We start from the raw sequence: 21,483 nt of genomic DNA on the forward strand, positions 1-21,483 counted from the left end.
ATCGAACTCGGGCGCCGGGGTTCGTAGCACAGCGCGCTAACCGCTACACCACCGCTCCCCATAGCAAAGAAGATCCCATACTCAACAACCGCCATTCGCCACCAAGTGACGGTGACGTCACCACAGCGTCTGTGCCAGGTTATGTGCACACATCTATAAAGATCCCACGCACACACGCAGACACAAAATCATGAATATGGCAGTGGCCAAACGTTTCCAATGGAGGCCCCTCCTGAAACATAGTCTTGAGACTCGGTGAGGCTTTTGTGGGTAAAGGAAATGACGCAGCAATGCACATTATTATTATTCATATGACAAGTGGTCGTTTACTAACACCAGTGTGATTATCTAGAACGCGTACTCACTGAGATGTCTCCAAGGATGAGTCCTTGACGTCACCCACCACGGCGCTTGTGCCAGGCTATGTGCACTCGTCTATGTACAAATCGTGCACACGACTGCACTGCTCACAAGCCACTCGGTCTCCTTGCGTTTAGTTTATTGTCCTTTCCCCCCACACTTTCGATTAGCACGGTTGGCTACGTACGGTGCAAAAGAAGTCCAACGTACATCTACACCTCTCTCCATCGTGAACTGCTTAGCACGAGCAGGCCCGACTTAAACGCTACAGTCAATGCAACCATTGATACACTTCTGTGAGCCTATACTTTTAGCAATATCTTTATTCCCAAAAAAACACGTTTTGACCTCTTCTCTCATGTAAGATTCAAATTGCTGATTCCAGCGAACTCATATGATGACTAACAGGTAAATTCAACGAGATAACCTGGATTTAAAAAGAGACACACACACAAAATGCTTGTTTTCAGTCAATTATAAATTGATGGATATTCGGGCTCGTTTCCCGAAACATCGGAGCGCGGTCTCTACAGCCGCGACCACGAGCAGCCGATTAATTGTCCCAACAATCCTATTGGTAAAGTGTTTAAATATAAATATCTCGACGCGAATGCCCACGTACTTTATTCGCTCTCGTTAAAAGTCAACGATCACCACACCCTGTTATCATTTGCACACTACCCTGTCATTCGCCCTTTGACTGCACGCGTGCACATTGCGCGTGCGTGCTGTCCATCGTAGCGCCGCGGTCACTGTAAACGCGCGCGTCATCCGTCGCGCGTGCACCCACGAAGCGGTCGACATCGTCGCCAACCTCCCCGCTCCTCACGCCGAGTTCTAGGGAGGTCGCTCTTGGCCCGTGAACGTCTCGGCGGCGCTCTCACAGACCAGGTGGAGAGTACAGGTTGTCCGTACAGAAGGAGGGGGGGGAGGAGGGTGGTTCATGTAGACTGCAGAGGTATGGTGGGTAGAGGGTAGGGGGCGGTGCATGGGGAGGATGGAGTTGAGGGAGCATGCACCCTAGCGCGTCCACCCGTCAGGGCGAGGCGTCCTCAGCCGGTGGCTCTGAGGCCGGCGAGCGACTCGGCGAGGACCCCTCGGAGGAGGCCGCGGACGAGACTGAAGGTCCAGCAGCAGTAGCAGCAGCAGCAGCAGCAGCAGCTGCAGAGGATGCGATAGGAGACGCGAGCGTCTGCAGGCTGTGGCCCTCCTTCTCTCGCTTCTTCTGCTTCATGCGCCGGTTCTGGAACCAGATCTTCACCTGGGTCTCGTTGAGCTGCAGCGCGGCGGCGATCTCGACGCGGCGCGCGCGCGTCAGGTACTTGTTGAAGTGGAACTCCTTCTCCAGCTCCGTCAGCTGCTTGGTGCTGAAGTTGGTCCGCTGGGTCGCGATGCCTCCGCCCATCGCGAGGCCGTTGTTGCCCCCGCCGATGCTCAGTCCGACTCCGCCGCCTCCCGCTCCTCCCGAGCCGCACGGGAGGGCGCCCACCTGCGCGCAGCTCATGTCGCCGATCCTCGCTGCGCGTGAAGACGACGGCCGCGCAGCATTTGCGGACGACAAAAGACACAACGCGCGTACACGTGGCGGTGAAGTGTAAGGCAGGCACGCGTGAGATCAGTATCAGTGTACACGGTCAACATCGGGACGAGCCAACACGCGCTCAATAACACAGCCAATACTCGAGGCCCGTACACAGTCGTTGCGACACAACTCATGCAATCGCTCATCACGCGAGTCGTACCTTCGAGTCACTCGACGCGCGATGTCACACAACTCATGCCGGTGTTAAAAACACAACTCACGCACAGGCGACACAACTCGCTCAGCCACTCACTCCGCACCTCGCAAACGGAACTCAGCACTCAACGCCATGAGCCCCCCCCCACCCCCCCCCCCCCATTATTCCACGCAGAAGAACCTCACTCGTCATTGCTCAGGACGTAACTGCAATGGGATGTCCACCCAATTACTCGTCCGATATATTAGTCATCATCACGAGTTGTGGGCAATCCACCGTTGGACGAAGAGCCCTCTCCCCCAAACTGCCGACTCCATTAAGTACGCTTCGCGCGAGCCACACTCAAGTCGCGTGTCGCCTGCCACATTCGGTTAATCATTGACGGGGGGGGGGGTGATGATGAGCGGGGGGGGGGGGCAGTGGAGAGCGGACACGGCAAGTAATTACGGGGTCGTCGCTGCTTCGTACGAAGTCTCTGTGGCGATCAGAGGGCGCGGAGGATGACCCGTGTGCTCCCGTCTGGGCAAATTATCGTCTCCCCCCCCCTCTTCGCTGTTGGTTGGTTGGGGGGGGGGATGGAGTTCGGGTGAAATGTCGCCGGACGTACGTGGGCGCGGTGGTCGCGGTGGTTGATTAACCGGCGCGGTCGCCACGCGCGCATCATCTGTCTGAATTGTTCATTGAGGAACCCCGTGTTGTGAAACTGAGCAATAGAGATAGGCCCTGGTGATGGTGGTGACGGTCTTCACGTGTTTTACTCGGGCCCTAACGATGCTGGGGGTGGCGATGGTGGCGATGTTTTTTTGTTACTTATTTTAGAGGAGGCCCTAACGATGATGGTGGTCGTGGTGATGGTGTTGATCATTGTGTCTCGTGTTTTAGATTAGGCCCTAACGATTATTATGGTGGTGATGATTGTGTTCACTTGTTTTAGATTAGGCCCTAACGATTATTATGGTAGTGATGATTGTGTTCACTTGTTTTAGATTAGGCCCTAACGATGACGGTGGCGGTGATGATGGCCGTAATGGTGATTGTGAAACAATATAATCTGCAGATATAAAAAAAAAACACTTTGCCAACCGCAGTCGTTAGAAAAATGACTGATTAATCGTTGCGTGTGTTAACTCGTCAAAGCATCGGCAAATGACCGTTGCCCAGTGAAAATATGGCTGGATTATATATACGCGCGAATGCATTAGCACACGCGTTCTACACACGCGCGCGTACTACACACGCGCGCGTACTACACACACACACGCGTACTACACACACACACGTGTACTACACACACACACGTGTACTACACACACACGCGTACTACACACACACGCGCGTCGTATTAACATTCTGAAATGGCTGACTCATTATGCATAATGGAAGCGCTTGCCAGTTAGCTTGTGTCTAGAGAGCACCGGTGCACACCGCACACACGCTCATGTCGTGCATGCTTACAGCGAGCTCTCAATCTGGCTTTCATGCGTGTATGTTTTTTCTTTTACGAATAAAATGTTTAACGGTTGAAAAAGTATATATTCTTAGTTTTTTCGGTAAAGTCACGTGACTTTACCGACTTTACCGAAAAAACTAAGAATATGAATTACTGCAGTCACGAAAGCTTTAAATCAAAGGTTGAAAAAGTAATTGTACCGTATGGCTCTTCGTGCTTAAAGTTGCGCAGTGCACGGCACTTGCTCGCATAGCAGTAAATAACGCGGGGCTTTATGCTGCACACCAATTTCACACAACATTATTTACTAATTAAAACGTCTTCTAAACGTACTGAGTATATTGTATAAATGTATACATACTTTCGTATGGAAGTGGTTATGTATAAGTTCAGCGCGCATATTATTAGAAAGCCACTGAGAGCAATGCACTTTTAAATCGAAAACTGGTTTCTTTAGAACTGCTTTTTTGCGTTTAATTTGTTGTCCATTCCCTCGCACCTCCGATTAGCACCGTTGAAAAAAGTTACAAACAAACAAAATCAATGTCATCCGTCCCCGTGTGTTACACTATCAATGTAAATGCGTTCCTAAAACGAAAACGCGCAAAGTGGCAGTCACGTGCCACGATTACGCGTCTGACGTGTGCCCTGTAAATTGCTGCTCAAAATAAATCCGCTTTCGCGGATCTATTTAAAGTGGGGGCCGCAACGCATCCATTAGGGGGTAAATTGTAACCCGCTCTCAATAACTAATGTTATATAGAATTTCTGACAAGCGCGTGATTTATGACCGCACAGGCGACACATGGCTCTCAAAAAGGCGGCCATTGATGAAATATTTACGGAGCCCACGGGCAACTTTCACGCTTAAATTCGTTAAATACAAATAATAAATGTTATTATTACGTAATAATAAATACGTATTATTTGTATTATATAGAGAGGTTCTCACTCAGCACCCATAATCACTTGCGCCGTGTCTCAGCCGTTGTAATATAATAGACACACGCTTGTATGAAGCTAATATGTAAATATATGTCACACGACTTGTCGATTACAACATCACACGCCCGAGGACGGTTAGTATAATTTGTGGACTCCTTTTGTGTCCTGTCTTTTGCTGCTGTTGTTGTTGTTGTTCGCGTTTAATATTAAACACGAGACTCATGCTTTCATGGGAATGCATGCAAACAAAATAAATAATTACTAAGACATCGACTTTTTGTCAGTGGTTTGATCCATCGACGCTGGGCGGGAGGGGTGGGTCGGGGAGGTATAATCATAAATCAATGCGAGAAAGCGCAACGGCGCAACAACTTCCATGCGAGCCACTCCCTCCTACGCGAACTCTTCACGAAGACAAAGATCCCCGCGTAGCCTTAACAGACTGCAAGGGGTAAAGGGCTAGCGAGTCGCACTTGTGGGTTGCCGGCACGGCACCTGCAAGGGGGTGAGTGGGTGGGTGGCCAGCAACACGCCCGGCCGCCTTTGTCTGCCCCGGTGACGATGTTTACACACCGCACCAAGTACTCATTTGAGGCTGAGCCGACTTAGCGGAGGCCCAGGACCGGTTTCAGATAATCGTCGCCCGGTGTTGGCCGTGAACGGGGAATCGAACGCGGGTGGCCGGGTTCGTAACGCAGCGCGCTAACCATTGCACCACCGCTCCCCACGAACTCTTCCCACACACCACCACCACTGCAGTTCCTCGGAGGCGACAATTGGGAGCCTGTTGCGTGCTCGACGCCTTCTTAAAAACAATGGACCATTGGCCGAAACGCCAGTTTGCTGTTGTATTATTATCTCTAGATATATATGAATATAGTTTGTTAGTGGCGCTGCAGGAGAGGTGTATTCGTGGAGGAGTCAGGCAGACGTCGGTGCACCGAGGAGCGGTGGGACGATGTAGCCTGACAATTTAAACAACAAGTGCCAAGAACACGGCCATTATTAAACGTGTCACCATGTTCCCAGGAACAGCTTTCAAATCCACGACTCAAAAACAAAATCACGGACATTGCCTGAAAGTTTGTGTTTCACGCGGCAGCCGCCATTCAGATGGAAAACAACGATTTGGGTGGAGGCTTTCATTCAGAAATGTGATCGCGACGATTGATAATAATACTGATGATTATAATGATGATTATAATGATGTTGATGATAATAAAGCTGTGGTGGTGATCATGGTGATGAAACAGGCAGCCTGAACATTCCCGCAGCAGTCGATGAGCTTGCGTGAGCACTGCATGTGGAGAAGTTTGTATTTTTTGAGCATCTCAACTTTTGCCCGACACCTCTTTCAGAGAGTTGCAGAAACACATTTACAAATCGCGCGAGACATCCACGCTCGAACCGTCCGCCCTTCCCTTCAACCCTCCGTGATGAACGGCGGCGGTTGATTGACGTACAGAGCCAATTTGTGCATCAATATCATCGTTACTATTGTTCAGAGTTCGGCATTGTATTTAAATCAAGCGGCAATAAAAAGTTGTGGTTTGCGCTGGCCGCGCGGTGTAGAAACATAATCGTAAATAATCATCCCCCGGGGGAGGAGTGATTATTGTTTGATGTGTGCACGTGGGCGCGGTCGTAAACATCTAAACAGACAGAAAATAATATTACAAGCGATTATATTATATATATGTGTGTGCATGTGCAGCATAATTTAACGCCGCACGTGTAAAGTACAATCCAGGGCATATCATATTACGTACAAGTGTGCATACTGTATATCGTTTATGGAAAACAACTTTGTATTGTTACGTAGGGTGAATGAATGAGTGTGCACTGCTGTAGGTCATTGTCGTTAGCACAACTTTTTTCGATTCTAAAAACAGAGATTCTCTCCTGGCCCCGCATAGCCTTAGCAGACCGCTGGGGCAAGTGCTGTTAGCGAGCACCTATGCAGGTCGGCACAGCACTCGAGGTGGGTGAGTGGCCAGCACCACGCCCGACCGTCTTTGTCTCCCCCGGTGATGATGGGGTTTTTTTTTACACACCGCAGAAGGTACTCATTTGAGACTGGGTTGACTATGAGGGAAGGCCAGAACCGGTTCAAAAACCGTCACTGGTGTTGGCCGTGAGCGGGAATCGAACTAATGTCGCCGGGTTCGTAGCACAGCTACACCCCCCCCCCCCCTCCACAAAGACACACATATTCGACACACACATATATACACAATATACACATACACGTACATAACCACACTTAAAAAACACGCACATTAGAGTCGCATCATCATCGATCAGTGGAGCATAAATAACGGCACAAAGCAGTTGCGAGCGATACATCACCCCAGCGAACGAACGAGGATTGATGAATGAATGAGAACATTTGGCCTGAAACTCATTCAATCGCGTACGCTCTACGCCACGTGCAGCGGAATGGATGCGTGTCGGATCCCATGAACTCACGTAAACATCTCCACATTTCACCTGTTTTCGGCGGATTTCTCTTCACTCGCATCCACTCGAACGTGCAGTGCGAAGGCGGCGTGGGCTCCGACGCATTCGGAGACCCGTGTTGCTGCTGCTGATGATGCTGCTGCTGCTGATGATGATGCTGAGTGTGCGACACAGGGCCCGCTTGCTGCAGGCAGCAGCTGGCGAGCGGCTGAAGATCGCCGAGGTCTGAAGCCTGCAGCGAGTCGTGGTGGAACACCGAGGCGCCGTAACCACCGACGAGCGAGCCGTGCGTCGCCTGCAACCCGCTCACGGCTCCACCAACGCCACTGCCACCGCCGCCACCGAAGTCGGCCCCCTGCGAACAGTAGACCCCGTAACTCGCCGCCCCCGCATAGGCTTGGCCGGGCGAATAGCACCCCGAGTTCGTCGCGGGGGCGTACGAGCCAGTGAAGGTGAAGTTGTGCGGCTGGTAGCCACTCTGCTGCTGCTGATGCTGCTGCTGCTGCTCATTCTGCTGTTGCTGTTGATGATGGTGGTGATGATGATGAGGGTGGTGATGGTGGTGGTGGTGATGGTTGTGGTAGCGCCCTTCCCCATCGCCGACGCCGCTCGCGCCCGCCGCAGCGCTCACGGCGCACGACTGGAAGGGAGCGAGACATGGGTCTCCCGCGGCTGCCGCAGCGAACGAGCGAGGGGTGAAGCCGCCCGCCTCGCCGCCGCCGCCACCGCCGCCGCCGCCGCAGAATGACGAATACTCCAGGAAACTCATGGCCGCATTGTCCATCTGTCTGCGCGAAGTGCCCCTCCCTGAGCCCCACGGCTCGCGCTCGCTGGCCCTCCCGGAGCCGCCGAGTGAACGCGAGCGAAGCTCGACACGGACAGCCACAAAAACGCCGCTCCACGTGTCTGCACGCATCCAATGGGGTGCAACCCCCTTGCGGGCGCTGACGTTTGATGGATGGGTCGGCTTCGCCTTGCCAAGGCGGAGTAAATCCTAGATTTTCCGATCGCCTCGGCCGGCTCCATTGCGAGAGTGCGCGCGGGGGTTTTGTTGTTATTGTTGTTTGTTTGTTGTTTGTTGTTGGCGCGTTTGTTTGTGTGCGCGTGTGTGTGGCTAAAACGGCACAGGGCCGTGAACTGCTGCGTGCGTGGACCTCTCGCTCTCTGGAAATCGCACGAGAAAGCGATTTATAAGCTGTACTCAAAGGAAGGTAAGAGGCCGACGGCATGAGGGCTCAAAGTGAAGTGATTATCGAAATGGTGTAAAAGAAAATCTACAAGGTTTTCCGACCGGCCGGGCTCCTGTCGTTGCCCGCTGCTCCTGCTATTATTATTGTTGTTGGTGGCTGAACCCTAGGCGGCTTCGAATGTATCTCGGCCCGGGGTTTTATTTCATGGCAATTGCCGTGAATGCAGAGTTGTAAATGTGCGCGTAGGCTGCAGTTAAAAGAGTTTGGAGAGTTGTCCTGCCCCAGTCTTCAGATGCTGCTTCATTCACACGCTCAACAAATTATTCGTTAGTTTAAGACGTAGGAGGCTTTCGCGGCCAATATCATTCATGATAGAGTTTTTTTTGTGGGGGGGGGGGGGGGGGGGTGGTTAGATCGCGTAATAATATGTCGTTAAAACCCGCCACCATCCGACACAGCCAACTAGTAAGGGTTGTCACGTAAGTTAGTTGTCACAAGCTAGTTGTAATTACTGGCGAAACGTCGTACTCAGATTGTAAATGTTGTGGCTTGGCTGTCCAGCACACCGGTGTGTGCTGTACTGGTGACGAATTGGCCACGTTCTGTTTACGTGACAACCCTTACTAGTTGTCCGTGTCGGGTGGTGGCGGGTTTTAACGACACAACATTTATATATTTACGCGATCTAACCAAAAAACAAACCCTCTATTATGAAATTATTCGTTGCTATTATTATGCTGAGTACAACTTCCCGTGGTATCGCTTCCCCGGTAAAGCTGCCAGCCGTTTAAGTGAAGATTATTCCAGCGTGACTCAGCTTTCGTACATTTAAGCACCTCCTTGAGTGATGTTTCGCGTGCATTCGATTCGAATTCGTGAGTGATTGCATGAAGGCTGTTGCGATTATACTTGAGCACGCTAATTCCCATGATGTCTCATCACGTAAGGTACATTTACCAAGGCAAGTGGTCTTCCCGGAGCAAAACATTCCCGGCCGCATGATATTATTAGCACGTGTGTTCCATAGGCCTCGGCGTATCACCGAATATAAACACACAACACGGACACAACGTTGAACAGAGAGGATAAGTCATCGTTATTTAACTTTTTGAAAGTTATTCAGAGGGTGGCGTGGAGGGGGAGGGGGCTAACCTGTGAGTACTGTACTCAGTGAGTTCCGCTCAATGCGCACTTGTGTCATCACGCGGTTCGTGATGAGAACCGACTCGCCCGTGACTCTGAAAGAGCAGCCTCCACGGGATTCGCATTGCGCTCTCCCTGGAAGTAATTTGTCTCATTAAATCCCTCCCCGTTCCACTTTGATATATTTATTTTTATGATTTAGTATTAACCCCCCCCCCCCCCCAAGTGTGTTTTTGTTCCGGTGGCGTGTATAGGACCTCTGTAGTAGGATGAATGGTTACGCATTGCACGTGTTATGTATACACGGAATAGATAGACGTGGCAGCTGTTAACCAACCATGCACAGGAAGCTTCTCTGTATATATTATAAGCGTATATAATGTAAGCACGATTGCTATAGTTTGCTTCATAGCCTTTATTATGAAAGTCATTCAAACCGTAATAAAAGTATGACGACTATTTTACATTACACAAGACAGTGGCCGAAGCGTCAACTCCACACAACGCATGCACATTTTAGTATAATCACAACAATTAACAGCCCCCTTTGTCAATTCCACTGCCGGATGAAGGCTTCGTCGTTCACGCCTTGCATTCACGGAGGGATTGTTGTTTGACCATACTTCACCACGCTGGTCAGGAGTGCAGGCTGGCCCAGGACCCTGTTCGGATGTCGCCCGCCACCGCTTTAACCCTACACATATTTACACCGTGTTATGCATGTTGCACACGCGTCTAAGTATTTGATTAACGCAGGGAATACATGGTCGTGAAAGTGGATCGCATAATTACACGTGAGAAGCGAGTCTTCATATACCACATACATATTGGCCTAAATACGTTACGTACATCTAAGAATAATAAAACACGTGTTCATTGATATAATGGAAATTGAAACATACGAATTAATAGTATACAGTATGCACGAATGATAATTGTTTCACTTATTTATCATTTGCATATTTGGAATAGACAGAGAGGAGTCTTGTGTATTTTATTGCATAGTTCATAATAATCCCGGTGCAGATACTTCGGAAGTAATTGGGCAAAAGACGAATGACAAATGGGTGTTGTAGAAAAGGAAAACTAACATCGGGTTAGACATTAACTCGTCAGATAGTGCCTCGTTAAACGACGCTTCTGACCACCCACACAATACATGGTTAAACTTCACTAGCGTCATGAATACGAGCGCAATAGGTAATCACGAGTACCCTATAGGTGCTGTGATGATGGTAGAGTGGTTCAGCAGGAGTCTATAAACTGCCAATTGCCTGAGTTCGATTCACCGGCCACGGATAAAATCAGCTATGAATTGGTATCTGGAACTCATCCTGGAGAAAGGTGAAACCCTCTCCCCTTCCCCACGCCCCACTTTATACCCGAGCCTGACCAGCGTGGTGAAGTATGGTCAAATACCCCCCCCACCCCGCCCGCCCCATGTGACTTGCACGGCGCGGAGGTCTTCATTGAGCAATAGATTCACAAAGGGGCCGCACATTAGTATCATCATCAGCACTTTATAAATTGTTGAGTGTTTTTGTTTTACATTGGCTGTCTATGATGTCTGTGCTGCACTCGATATTCTATATTAAGAGCAGCGAGAGAGAATAGAGGCGGGACCCGAGTGAGAATAGTTGGATGATAGGATAAAACGTATTAAATGTTCTAGAAATGAAAAAAAAGCGAAACAGTCCGGTTTAATAATACGAATTAAAAAAATCTCACTGAGCTACGAATTTGTTTAACCGGAAGCTGCCTCTGCACACGGCCACAGTGACGACACGTGCTATCACTTTGACAGCACGTGTCGCTACGTCACAGCTGTTTGTCACAAAATGTCACGTGGGGTATGCGAAACATTAAAGACACAGCCCCACAGGCCTGCGATATCTACTTTAGACATGCACACCACCTTCGTGAATCTACTGTTACGCCCCCGCCGCCCATCGCCGTGTGTGGGTCTCTGTTACCATACTTCACCACGCTGGTCGATACGGGTTGGTTGGTGAAGGCGCAGAGCATAGGCGTGAAAGCCTAAAAGTACTGCGCAAATGCACTGCCACTACGTAGCCGCGCACTCGACAGCACCCCGTGTGTGCGTGCTAGTCGTGGTGGTGGCCCATCGAAGCACAAACCAGGCGCAATCCCACTGGGCGTGCGATGTTTCGACAAAGATCTGGTGGCGCATCCCGGGCGATTTGACTCATAGGCCGATGCGGGTCTACGATTAGCGTCCGCGAGAACACGTGGCATTGCGAGAGTGAACTTACATCGAGGGCACTTCTCAATCAAGATCGCATCTTGTGTGAATATACGTCGCACTCCGTTGTCAATTTGACCGCAGTAACCACCGCGTTGTGTTACCCCCCCCACGCCACCCTGATCGGCCGTGTTGTTATTCACTGCTGGATGAAGACCTCCCCACGTGGTCGCCCATCCATCACGGTGTGCTTGCGATGCCTGCGCGATCCATCTCGTTCCACCGCGAAGGGAGAGGCCCCGATCACGACGATCTATCTCTCCACGGTGGCCGTCCTCTCGGACGTGGCCTCATCCTTTGATTGGTCTCCGTTTGCGCACGGCCCCGTCCAACCGGACCGTCGTCCATAGGAGCTGTGCTCGATGTGTCCGCCCTCTCTTTGTCACACTTATTTTGTATCAAGTCAACAAGGTGCCCATTAATTATAGCCTAAAGCATTACGGCAGTGACGTAGCATCAGCGGTGGCGCGGTCGTCGATTGTTTTTTGTTGTTGTTGTTGTTGCTGCTGCAGAAGTTCGCGGATCGACTCCGGCCGTCCGCCCTGGTTTACTCCTTGCATGTTGCGTTGACCCGCATTACCGCGAACGTTTAAGAGGCCGTTGTGTGTCCGGCGTCATGATCCTACATTTTTTGTTGCCACATTCACCCAGCAATATTATTCCATTGGGATTACACGCGCGCACACAGCGAGTGTTGCCACTCCTTCTGTGAAACTCCTGGGCACTCGGTCTGAGACAGCAGAGCCTTTGCCTTCGCGATAGCCTTGCCCGACAGAATGACAGCGTGGAACACCAAATGTACTCGATACTTAATGTCACCATTCGCATTGTCGTGCACCGAATTCTACCACGAGGCTGTGACAACAATGAGACACATAGGCGTACACACAGGACAACACATAGACAACGATCCCCCGTAGAATACCTGGACTGTTTGGGGCAAGAGCTGTTAGCGAGCACCTATTATGGCCGGCACGTCACACGAGGCGGTGGTTTCGATATCGCCACACCCGACCGCCTTTGTCTTCCCAGTGCTAATGTGTATTACACACCGCACCAGGACCTAGGGGAGGCCCGGGATCGGTGCAGATATTTGTCGCCGATGTTGGCAGTGAGCGGAAATCGAACTCGGTTCAAAGCGCAGTGAGCAGACCGCTGCATTACCGCTCCCCACTTAGCATATTCGTGCATGACCATACACGTACAGCAAATACAAAGATCCCCCGTAAAGCCTTACCAGACTGTTGGGGCAAGTGCTGTGAGCGAACACCTATGAAGGTCGGCACGGTACACGAGGGGGCGGGTGGCCAACACCACGCCCGGCAGCCTTTGTCTCCCTCGTGCTGGTACTCACGCACGAGGCACTCATTTAATGCTGAGTCTACCTAGGGGAGGCCCACATACACTCATACACACATGCTATTTACACGTGTGGGACGAACGACAACAACAAATGCCATACTTGTTACTGACAGATGGCAGCGGCTTGGAGGATGGGGAGCTGGGGGGGGTGGAACTTAATCCAGCAGTGGACTGAGCATGCCTGGTCGCGAGTCAAGATTGCGGCCGACAATCTTGACTCGATTTTTCCGGCACTTCCAATTAGCACGGTTGGGCACGTACGGTGCGAAAGAAGTTCAACGTACATATTTGACTGCTCGTATTTTTTGGGTTGCTGGCCATCGAACAAACACGGCGGTCACCGCATCGCGCGCTTTCAGATGCGCGTATGCGGCCGTCTGGAACGCTCTTCCTTCCGATATTAGGAAGCCACTGGAGCTGTACACTTTTAAATATGGATTGAAAAATAGTTTCTTTAGAACTGATTTTGTGTGTGTTAGTTTGTTGTCCTTCCCGCCGCACCTCCGATGACCACGGTTGGCTACGTACGGTACGAAAGAAGTTCAACATACATACGCGCTATCTACTACATTACTTATTTATCGATGAAATTGTTAATGTTGTTGTTGTTGTTTGTTTTTATACACGAGGGAGAGAGAGAGAAGAGACTCGACCGTTCCGTTTCACACGGGAGCCTGGCAAGGGCGCGCGAAGTGAATGGGGTTAGTCGAGATGCGGTGACGTCATAACAGCAGCAGCAGCGGCAACAGCAGCCCCTGTCGAGGAAGCGGCTATCAAAATAAATAAATAACACCCCCCCCCCCACACACAACGGGTGACAGTGATTGAGCGATGTTAGTAAAATCCACGATTCTAGAAGTTGTGTCGATTCCGAGCAACGATTTAAATGTCAGAAACCGATTATTTCTGTTCGGCTATAAAGGACAGAGTGTGCTGTGAGTCGAAGTGCAGCGAGTGATCTGTGGTCGTACAGGGTGGCCCAAAAGTCAGGACACATTAGGGTTATTCTATTTCACGTAGGGTTATTGTTTGTTTTCAAAGTTCAATCTGACTTTTATTAACATTCATGCATGATGCATTAATTCTCTTTTTGAAATTAATTTAGGATTTTTTTTGGAAGGTTACAGGCGTGACCCGCTCATACTGGACAGAGGTGAAAAAGAAGCTTCATAGTTCACCGGATTCCTCCAGTCTAAATAAAGATTCTGATTCCGCTAAAGGTGTCAATATTACGGGTGTAATCTTTGAACATTCATCAATTATGTTTCGTCTCACTTCGTTCTCGATTCTTCATGGTCGAGTTTTGTAAACGACGGGTTTGAGACGACCTCCACTGGGATAAGAAGAAAAATAAATAATAATAACAGATACAATATCAACTTGAAAAATAAACGATTACATGTTCAAATAAATTAAATAACCCTATGTGTTATGACTTTTAGATCACACTGTACGCGTATACATAGCATCTGTAATGTTGCGAACATAACACTACCGATGTTATACGCAGTATATAGGTTAGATTACGGGATGATGCTGTGGTGTAACGGGTAGCGCACTAATGAATTGCAATCGAGATGTCTCTGGTTCAACTCGTGGCGCGGCAGCTGTAACAAAGAACGCCACCCACTTGCGCTCTTTGAAGGCCTCTCTCTCGAGATGATCCCTCCAGTGGAGACCCCTAGCGTCGTCAGTGACGTGGGCACGAAATTGCAGGGCTGCACCTTTCCGCGTGCGATCTATAAACACGTAAGTGTCAGACACAATAGATTCAAACAAAACACGACTCAATGCGCGTACTGCAAGCGCGTGAATCGGTTTCAATCAGCGAGCCGATTCAGTCCTCGGCTACGTGACTTCACCGTAGAGTAAGCACTTTTTTTGACGCGTTAAAAGTTTACATTTGCTAACCCTTGTACAATTCTGCCTGATGAGGGATTCATCATCATCATTAAATTTTCGTGAGCCGTGGTCTATCCACTGCTGGATGAAGGGACAACCCTACCCCGTCGCCGAATCCGCCACCGTCCTGCGATGGCTCAATCAAATGACGCTCCTGCTCCCACGTACTCGTCTCATCGCTCCGTCTCCGCAGTGGTCGTCCTTCGCTGCGGACCTGCATATTGTTTTAGATCATTTGAGGAAGACGTGCAGGCGCGCGCACACGCGTGGGACACGATGAAAGGTAAACAGACTCCAACGGGCTCCTGTCCGCGCCGAAGGTGATGACAGCCGCTGTTTGAATCTTCTTCTTCTTTCGTACGGCTGGATGTAGACGCAGAGGAACGACCACGATGTTCAAATGTAGGTGGTCAAGCCCAGACAATCGCGTCAGGAGCAGCGGAGTGTGTCGCTATGACGTCTTCATACTTGTGGATCTGGAAGTGCGTCGTCGCAGGTTGTACGGTCTGTTCTGGATGACCGCAAGTCGCGTACCGGAGAGTTTGAAACGGTCCGTTCGTGCATCGAGGATACCGCATCTACTGCCGTGGTTTGTGCGGATGCGGTTTAGGGTGGACGATGAGCTTCGCGGAAGATCAAAACCCCAGGGATCTTCTGCCTTGCGTCTTTCACAAGGTGTATGTGTGCGTGTGAGTTATTTTGAACTCCATTCAGCTTTGCGTGATGGTGATGATAAATCATGTGCAGTGCCCACGTTTTGCCCTCGAACTGGCAAACCCGGAGAGGACGTGACAGATTTACACCTCGAGGAAACGGAAAAACCAGGGGGATCTTCTGCATTGGGTATTTGCATGACAAAACAATAATATAAACTTTTTTTAAACCCTGTATCTTAAAGCAAACTTTGGCGGTGCGTTCTTACGTACCGGTGGGTGTTCACGTGAGCAGAATTGTAAAACGATATCGGGCACCCTGCAATAGCTTGCTGAAGGCTGGGTGCGCGTCTTACTTTCCGGAGCGTCTAGTAATTCGCAGAGAACTGTGCTCGTTGTGCGGAATACAACTAAGACGTGACCAGGATTGCGTCTCAGAATGTCCGTACCCTACTGAAATAAAGCCGCCCTACGTTCGTAAACATGTAATTTACGGGTCTAAATAAACTCCCCAGTGATGTTGAATACGTGCCCTGTGTTTATTCATGATTGTACATTAACTACCAAAAGTCCACACTTGCATTCAACAGCATACGCATATCGTGTATATTACTGCAACTTGCAATCCGTTATCTATCCACTGCTAGATGACTTCCCCAATCCAACCTCCACCCTACCCTCCCCGTCCAATGGCAGTGTCGGTTGTTTGACCATTCTTCACCACGCTGGTCAGTGCGGGTGTCGGTGAATGTTGCAAGTCGGAGGTTGGAACGGAGGGGTTCGGTACACTATACCCAAGCCCCGCGAGCCACGTGATAAGCCACCGCGTTGCGCTATCATTCGTGGCCAAGGCCCCTTCTCTGAAAAAAGAGTCACATAGCTCAGTGGGCCTTACATCGTAAAATTAACAAAATACGTCGTTTTTAGTTTTAGTTCATATACGGTTGTGTGTGTGGTTGTTTATGAAGTTGTTGAGCCAGCTGGGTCAGGATTGAGAACACAAAAACCCACCGGAGCCCATTCTTCACCCAGGCAAATGGAGAGCACAGACCCAAGTGTCTCTATCGTAACATTCAAACTAACAATACCATATGTCAAGAATCACAGTTAAGAGACAAACAAATATAGATGTAGTATTGAAAACAATAATTAAGTTGACATGTTTCAAAACTTAAAAAAACAATTGGTCGGTGTGGATACGACGCACCGAACGCTCGCAGCCGATGACTTCTCGTTAACAATGACCGGTCCTGGGCCGCCCCTAAGTAGACTCGGCCTCAAATTAGTACCTCGCGCGGTGTGTAGTAAACATCGCCGCCGGGGGAGACAAAGGCGGCCGGGCGTCGTTGTCGCCACCCAGCCCGAGTGCGTGCCGTGCCGGTCTTCATAGGTGCTACTCGCGAGCAGCACTTCCCCCCCTACAGTCTGTTAGAGGCTATACGGGGATTATTTCTGGGTATTTTTTTTGTGTGTGTTGTTGCGGTCATGGTTGTGTTTATTTCAGGATGCGTGCATGACCCTTGCATTGAGCATTGGCGGGGAGGTGGGAAGGGGCTGCTTTTCCTGATAGCTAAAGATACGACGCCACTGACGTCCTGCCCACCATTGTACTGCCATGTGAATGAACACTTGGCCAATGCGGTCACCGTTCGTGGTCAACAACGACAATAACGACGACGACAACAACAACAACAATCGAATGACGTTTCCCAAGGCGTACACGTGTAACCGTGGCTCTCGAACAAGGAGCTATGCATTTTTCCGAGATTTTGTTTTTAGCAAAGTGCCCAAAACGACCCCGTCGTGGGCTGCCGGTCTCCCCATGCATACCAGGTGGTATAGGTGCGCTACATTTATCGACAGTAGAGGGCAGTAACGGCCACGCTCAGTGTTGTAATTCTAATATTCCCACGACTATGCCCCCCCAACGTCCCCCCGCGCGCCTATACCAACAACCCGCACTGACCAGCGTGGTGAAGTATGGTCAATTAACCACCACGTCCCCACACGCCGTTGGCGGGGTGGGGGGCTCTCTCACGTGCACCATGCGATAGCTGTCGAAAGGTTGTGATCGTTTTTTCAACGCTGAGCAGCCCCCTAGCATCAATGAACTTATCCTATGACAGGTCAAAGAGGTCATCACAAGCGACGGCCGTTGACGTCACCACACACCGCCATCGCTTCCTTCCGTCTGCTCGATGTCCCCAGCCGATGGCACGCGGTTGTGATAAGCGTGTCCGCATAGCCACGGAACTTGCCAAACAACGAAGTCGGCTACACTATTTTTCACAGTTATATTTCTCATTGCTAAAAACAATAAAAACGATATCTTCCATAGCCACTGGCCTTTCATAGCGACGGCGCTGTAGCACGTAGTTAAAGTGTAATAGCAAAACAATATTTAAATTAACGTAGCGTCTAAACACAATAAACGAGTTTATCTGTAGGTGTTTTTGTACATCTCACTATATTATAAGAACTGCTTGTTGTGTCTAGTTTGTTGACCTTCCTCCGCACCTTATATTAGCACGGTTGGCTACGTACGGTGCGAAAGAAGTTCAACATACATACAAGCATAACCCTGAACCGGATCAGTTTCAATATCGGACTCACCGTCTTCAAGAAGCTTCATGGACTCGCCCCAGCCTCCCTCACTCTACTCCCCTCCACGCAATCCCCTGCCTCTCCCCTCTCATCTCACTCCCCTCCACGCACTCCCCTGCCTCTCCCCTCTCATCTCACTCTACTCCCTTACACGCACTCTCCTACCTCTCCCCTCTCATCTCACTCTACTCCTCTCCACGCACTCTCCTACCTCTCCCGTCTCATCTCACTCCACTCCCCTCCACGCACTCTCCTACCTCTCCCCTCTCATCTGACTCTACTCCTCTCCACGCACTCTCCTACCTCTCCCCTCTCATCTCACTCTACTCCTCTCCACACAATCTCCTACCTCTACCCTCTCATCTCACTCTACTCCTCTCCACGCACTCTCCTACCTCTCCCCTCTCATCTGACTCTACTCCCTTCCACGCACTTCCTTACACCTCCCCACGGTCAGGCTTCGACATTGGCATCTAGCTACTGAACATATTGCTGACATACGCAATTAAAAAATATACATAGAGATACATCGGGATACGTAGAGATGCATAGCGACCCATACAGACACACAGAGACCCAGACGTTGCCATTTAGCTCCTGAAAATATTGCTCCCATGCGCGAGATCAGAAGTGCATTGTCGAACCGATGCTCATGCAGGATGCTCACTTGTTGCGGCGTGGTATACTTACGAATCATCGCGCCCAGCGGCCTCGTGATCCCCCCTCACCAGGGTAGGAGGTGCCGGTACAGGGCTCCATCCCATCATCGCGGGGGGCGTGGAGGGGGGTCCAGGGATAATTTTAAAGGGGGCTGAGTTGAATTGTATATGTGTACTGTGTATGACTGTGTATTGTATATGGGGGGAGCGGTGGTGTAGCGGCTAGCGCTACGCTGCACTACGAACCTGGCGACCCGAGTTTGATTCCCGCTCACGGCCAACACCAGTGCCCATTATCTGAACCGTCCTGCGCCTCCCCTAGATCGACTCAGCCTCAAATGAGTACCTGGTTCGGTGTGTAAACATCGCCATGGGGGAGACAAAGGCGGCCGGCGTGGTGTTGGTCACCCACCGCTTCGTGTGCCGGTGCGGCGCCTTCATTAGCGCTCGCTGATAGCACTTGCCCCAAAAGTCTGTTAAGGCTATACGGGGGACATTTGTCTACGTTATATATTTTTTCAAAGCGGTCTGTTGTTGTTGTTCCCGTGTCACAGCGCCTCCCCGTGTGTATCGTGACCCCCAGCATTACACGAGGAGCGAAGCCACCGCTTGGCTAGACTCCAATGCCGATGATGCTGCATGGGTGGCGATGTTGCGTACTGCGCTGTTATTAAAACTATGATGATACACGAATAGCAGGAGCGCGAAGAGAGCCGGACACAGTCGCCTGAGAAAGCACAACCGCATGAACGACCTGTGTGTGTGTCATATGTACTGTGTGTGTCATATATACTGTGTGTGTCATATGTACTGTGTGTGTCATATATACTGTGTGTCATATGTCGCGTGTGTAGTTATGTATGTCCCCACATCAACTCTGTGAGTGTGTGAATATGAGCGTGAATCTGACTGTATCCGTGTATGTATGGATATAGGGGAATGATGAACATGTGTCCGAGTGTGTGAATGTGAACGTGAGTGTGGATATTTGTCTGCATGGCTATCGGGGGGATATCTGTATGCGTGTGTGTGTGTGAATGAATGTGTGTGTGTGAATGTGGGCACGTGAACGTGAACGATTGCCGGGTCGGGCGCGCTGCGTATGCATGCACCATGTTAACAGTGAGTGTGAACGTTCATGTGTGAGCGTGCATGTGAGTGTATTAGTGTGTGCATCATGGGTGTTCATGTCGTGCGTGATTTTTAGTGCGAGTATGTGTATGCGCTACCTGTTGATGTACTGAATACCATATTGACAGCGTGAGTGTGAATGTGTGCGTGTGAGAGTGTGCCAATGTAAGTGTATGAGTGTGTGTGTGTGTATATCTGTGTGTATGTATGTGTGGGGAGCGGTGGCGTGGCGGTTATCACGTTGCGCTACGAGCCAGCGGTGACCCGAGTCGATTCCCGCTCACGGCCAACACCTGTGACGATTATCTGAACCGGTCCTGGGCGTCCCCCTAGGTCGACATAGCCTCAAATAAGTGATGTGTAAACATCACTCATCACTCATACCTGGTGCGGTGTGTAAACATCGCCACAAGGGAGACAAAGGCGGCCGGGCGTGGTGCTGGTCACCCATCGCCTGGTGTGCTGTGCCGGACTTCATAGGTGAATCGCGAACAGCACTTGCCCCAAAAGTCTGCAAAGGCTATAGGGGGGTGGGGGGGGGGTCTTTGTCTTTGCGAGAATGTGCCAATGAGAGAGTGTGAATGCAATGTGTAATTTTAAATGCGAGTGTGTGTATGCATGTATGTACTGCATGTACCGCGTGAACCGCGTGAGTGAGTGCATGAGTGCGTGAGTGAGTGGGTGGATGGTCTCCACTCGCCATACCGGGTACCATGACTCGATCCTTTTATAAGACGCCGCCTGTACCGTCACGTGGCCGCGTCTCGCAAATGGGGGCGAAGATCCCAGCTGCAGCATTGTCTGCTGAGATGTACAATGGAGCTATTGGGGTCAAACGGTGAGGAGACCGCGACTGAACTTCAATACAAAAACGCTCCATCAGCCACGCGAGATCTCGTGGAAAGTTGAAAACTCGCGAGATCTCACAAGAACAAAACGAACCATCAATCTCCTCCTCCCTAACACAAGACTCGCTTTAGAATTCAAACAAATTATGGTTGGTGATGGCGCTGCCTTGGCAGTGGTGCACACGCACAAACAATAGCAAAACAAATTTACATTCGTCAATAAAATAAATATATCGTATTCGACGTTTCGGGCCATGACTCTTTCGTTATAGGACACTTTACAATTTTGATCATTTTATCTCAGTGGCGTAAAATAAAGCTGGGGTTTTCGATTGCGCGACCGATTAATTCACTCTCCCAATCACCGGCTCGATTATTCGAAAATAGTCGACGAACAATCTCATATCTTTTTGCGCCCACGTGTGTCGCTGGACGGGAGGTGATGGGCGGGCCTTTGTAACGTCATGGGGAGCATCGGACGCGTCACACTGGGTGTACCTAATCTTGATTCGAAGCTTTCGTGACTGCAGGAATCCACACTCTTTGGATCTTTCGGTAAAGTCACGTAGGTAGAAATAAAATAAAACAAATCACGACGTTTCGATCGCAACACAAGCAATCTTCATCAGGTGGAACAATCACAGCAAGAAAATGCTGAAGTAGGCATCGCCTATTTTCTTGCTGTGGGTTTTCCACCTGATGAAGATTGCTTGTGTTGCGATCGAAACGTCGTGATTTATTTTATTTTATTTCTACCTACGTGACTTTACCGAA

General features: G+C 50.1%; 1 protein-coding gene and 1 long non-coding RNA gene across 4 annotated transcripts in view; both read right to left on the reverse strand.

Annotated features, from left to right (window-relative positions):
* Nucleotides 1-667: 667 nt before the first annotated feature.
* LOC103091820 (uncharacterized) lies at nucleotides 668-8,541 on the reverse strand. Its single transcript, XM_032951318.2, has 2 exons — nucleotides 6,985-8,541; nucleotides 668-1,878 (listed from the first exon to the last, which is right to left on the reverse strand). Exons 1-2 carry the CDS (start codon nucleotides 7,868-7,870, stop codon nucleotides 1,397-1,399), a joined length of 1,368 nt encoding a protein of 455 aa, XP_032807209.2. The 5' UTR covers nucleotides 7,871-8,541; the 3' UTR covers nucleotides 668-1,396.
* A 1,145-nt stretch (nucleotides 8,542-9,686) lies between these two features.
* The window catches only part of LOC116940934 (uncharacterized), a 51,021-nt gene continuing 39,224 nt past the window's right edge, over nucleotides 9,687-21,483 (reverse strand). The window contains exons 2-3 of one of the 3 annotated variants that reach the window (XR_012941414.1): nucleotides 20,567-20,665; nucleotides 9,687-20,381 (exon numbers count right to left, since the gene is read on the reverse strand). This is a non-coding gene — a long non-coding RNA (uncharacterized LOC116940934). Of the gene's footprint in view, nucleotides 20,666-21,483 lie in introns of all 3 variants that reach the window. The other 2 variants (XR_012941412.1, XR_012941413.1) reach the window with 2 other exon arrangements.

Source organism: Petromyzon marinus, chromosome 10 (assembly GCF_048934315.1).
Source record: "Petromyzon marinus isolate PM22_M1 ecotype Great Lakes invasive population chromosome 10, UKy_Petmar_22M1.pri1.0, whole genome shotgun sequence".
NCBI classification, from domain to species: Eukaryota; Metazoa; Chordata; class Hyperoartia; order Petromyzontiformes; family Petromyzontidae; genus Petromyzon; species Petromyzon marinus.

What these genes read in the sequence shown, in the direction of transcription:
- LOC103091820 (XM_032951318.2), bottom strand. Translation starts at nt 7,870, where the DNA reads ATGCGTGCAGACACGTGGAGCGGCGTTTTTGTGGCTGTCCGTGTCGAG. An exon ending in GAGAAATCCGCCGAAAACAG is followed by an intron (nt 1,879 to 6,984) that starts GTGAAATGTGGA and finishes CTTCACGCGCAG; the next exon opens with CGAGGATCGGCGACATGAGC.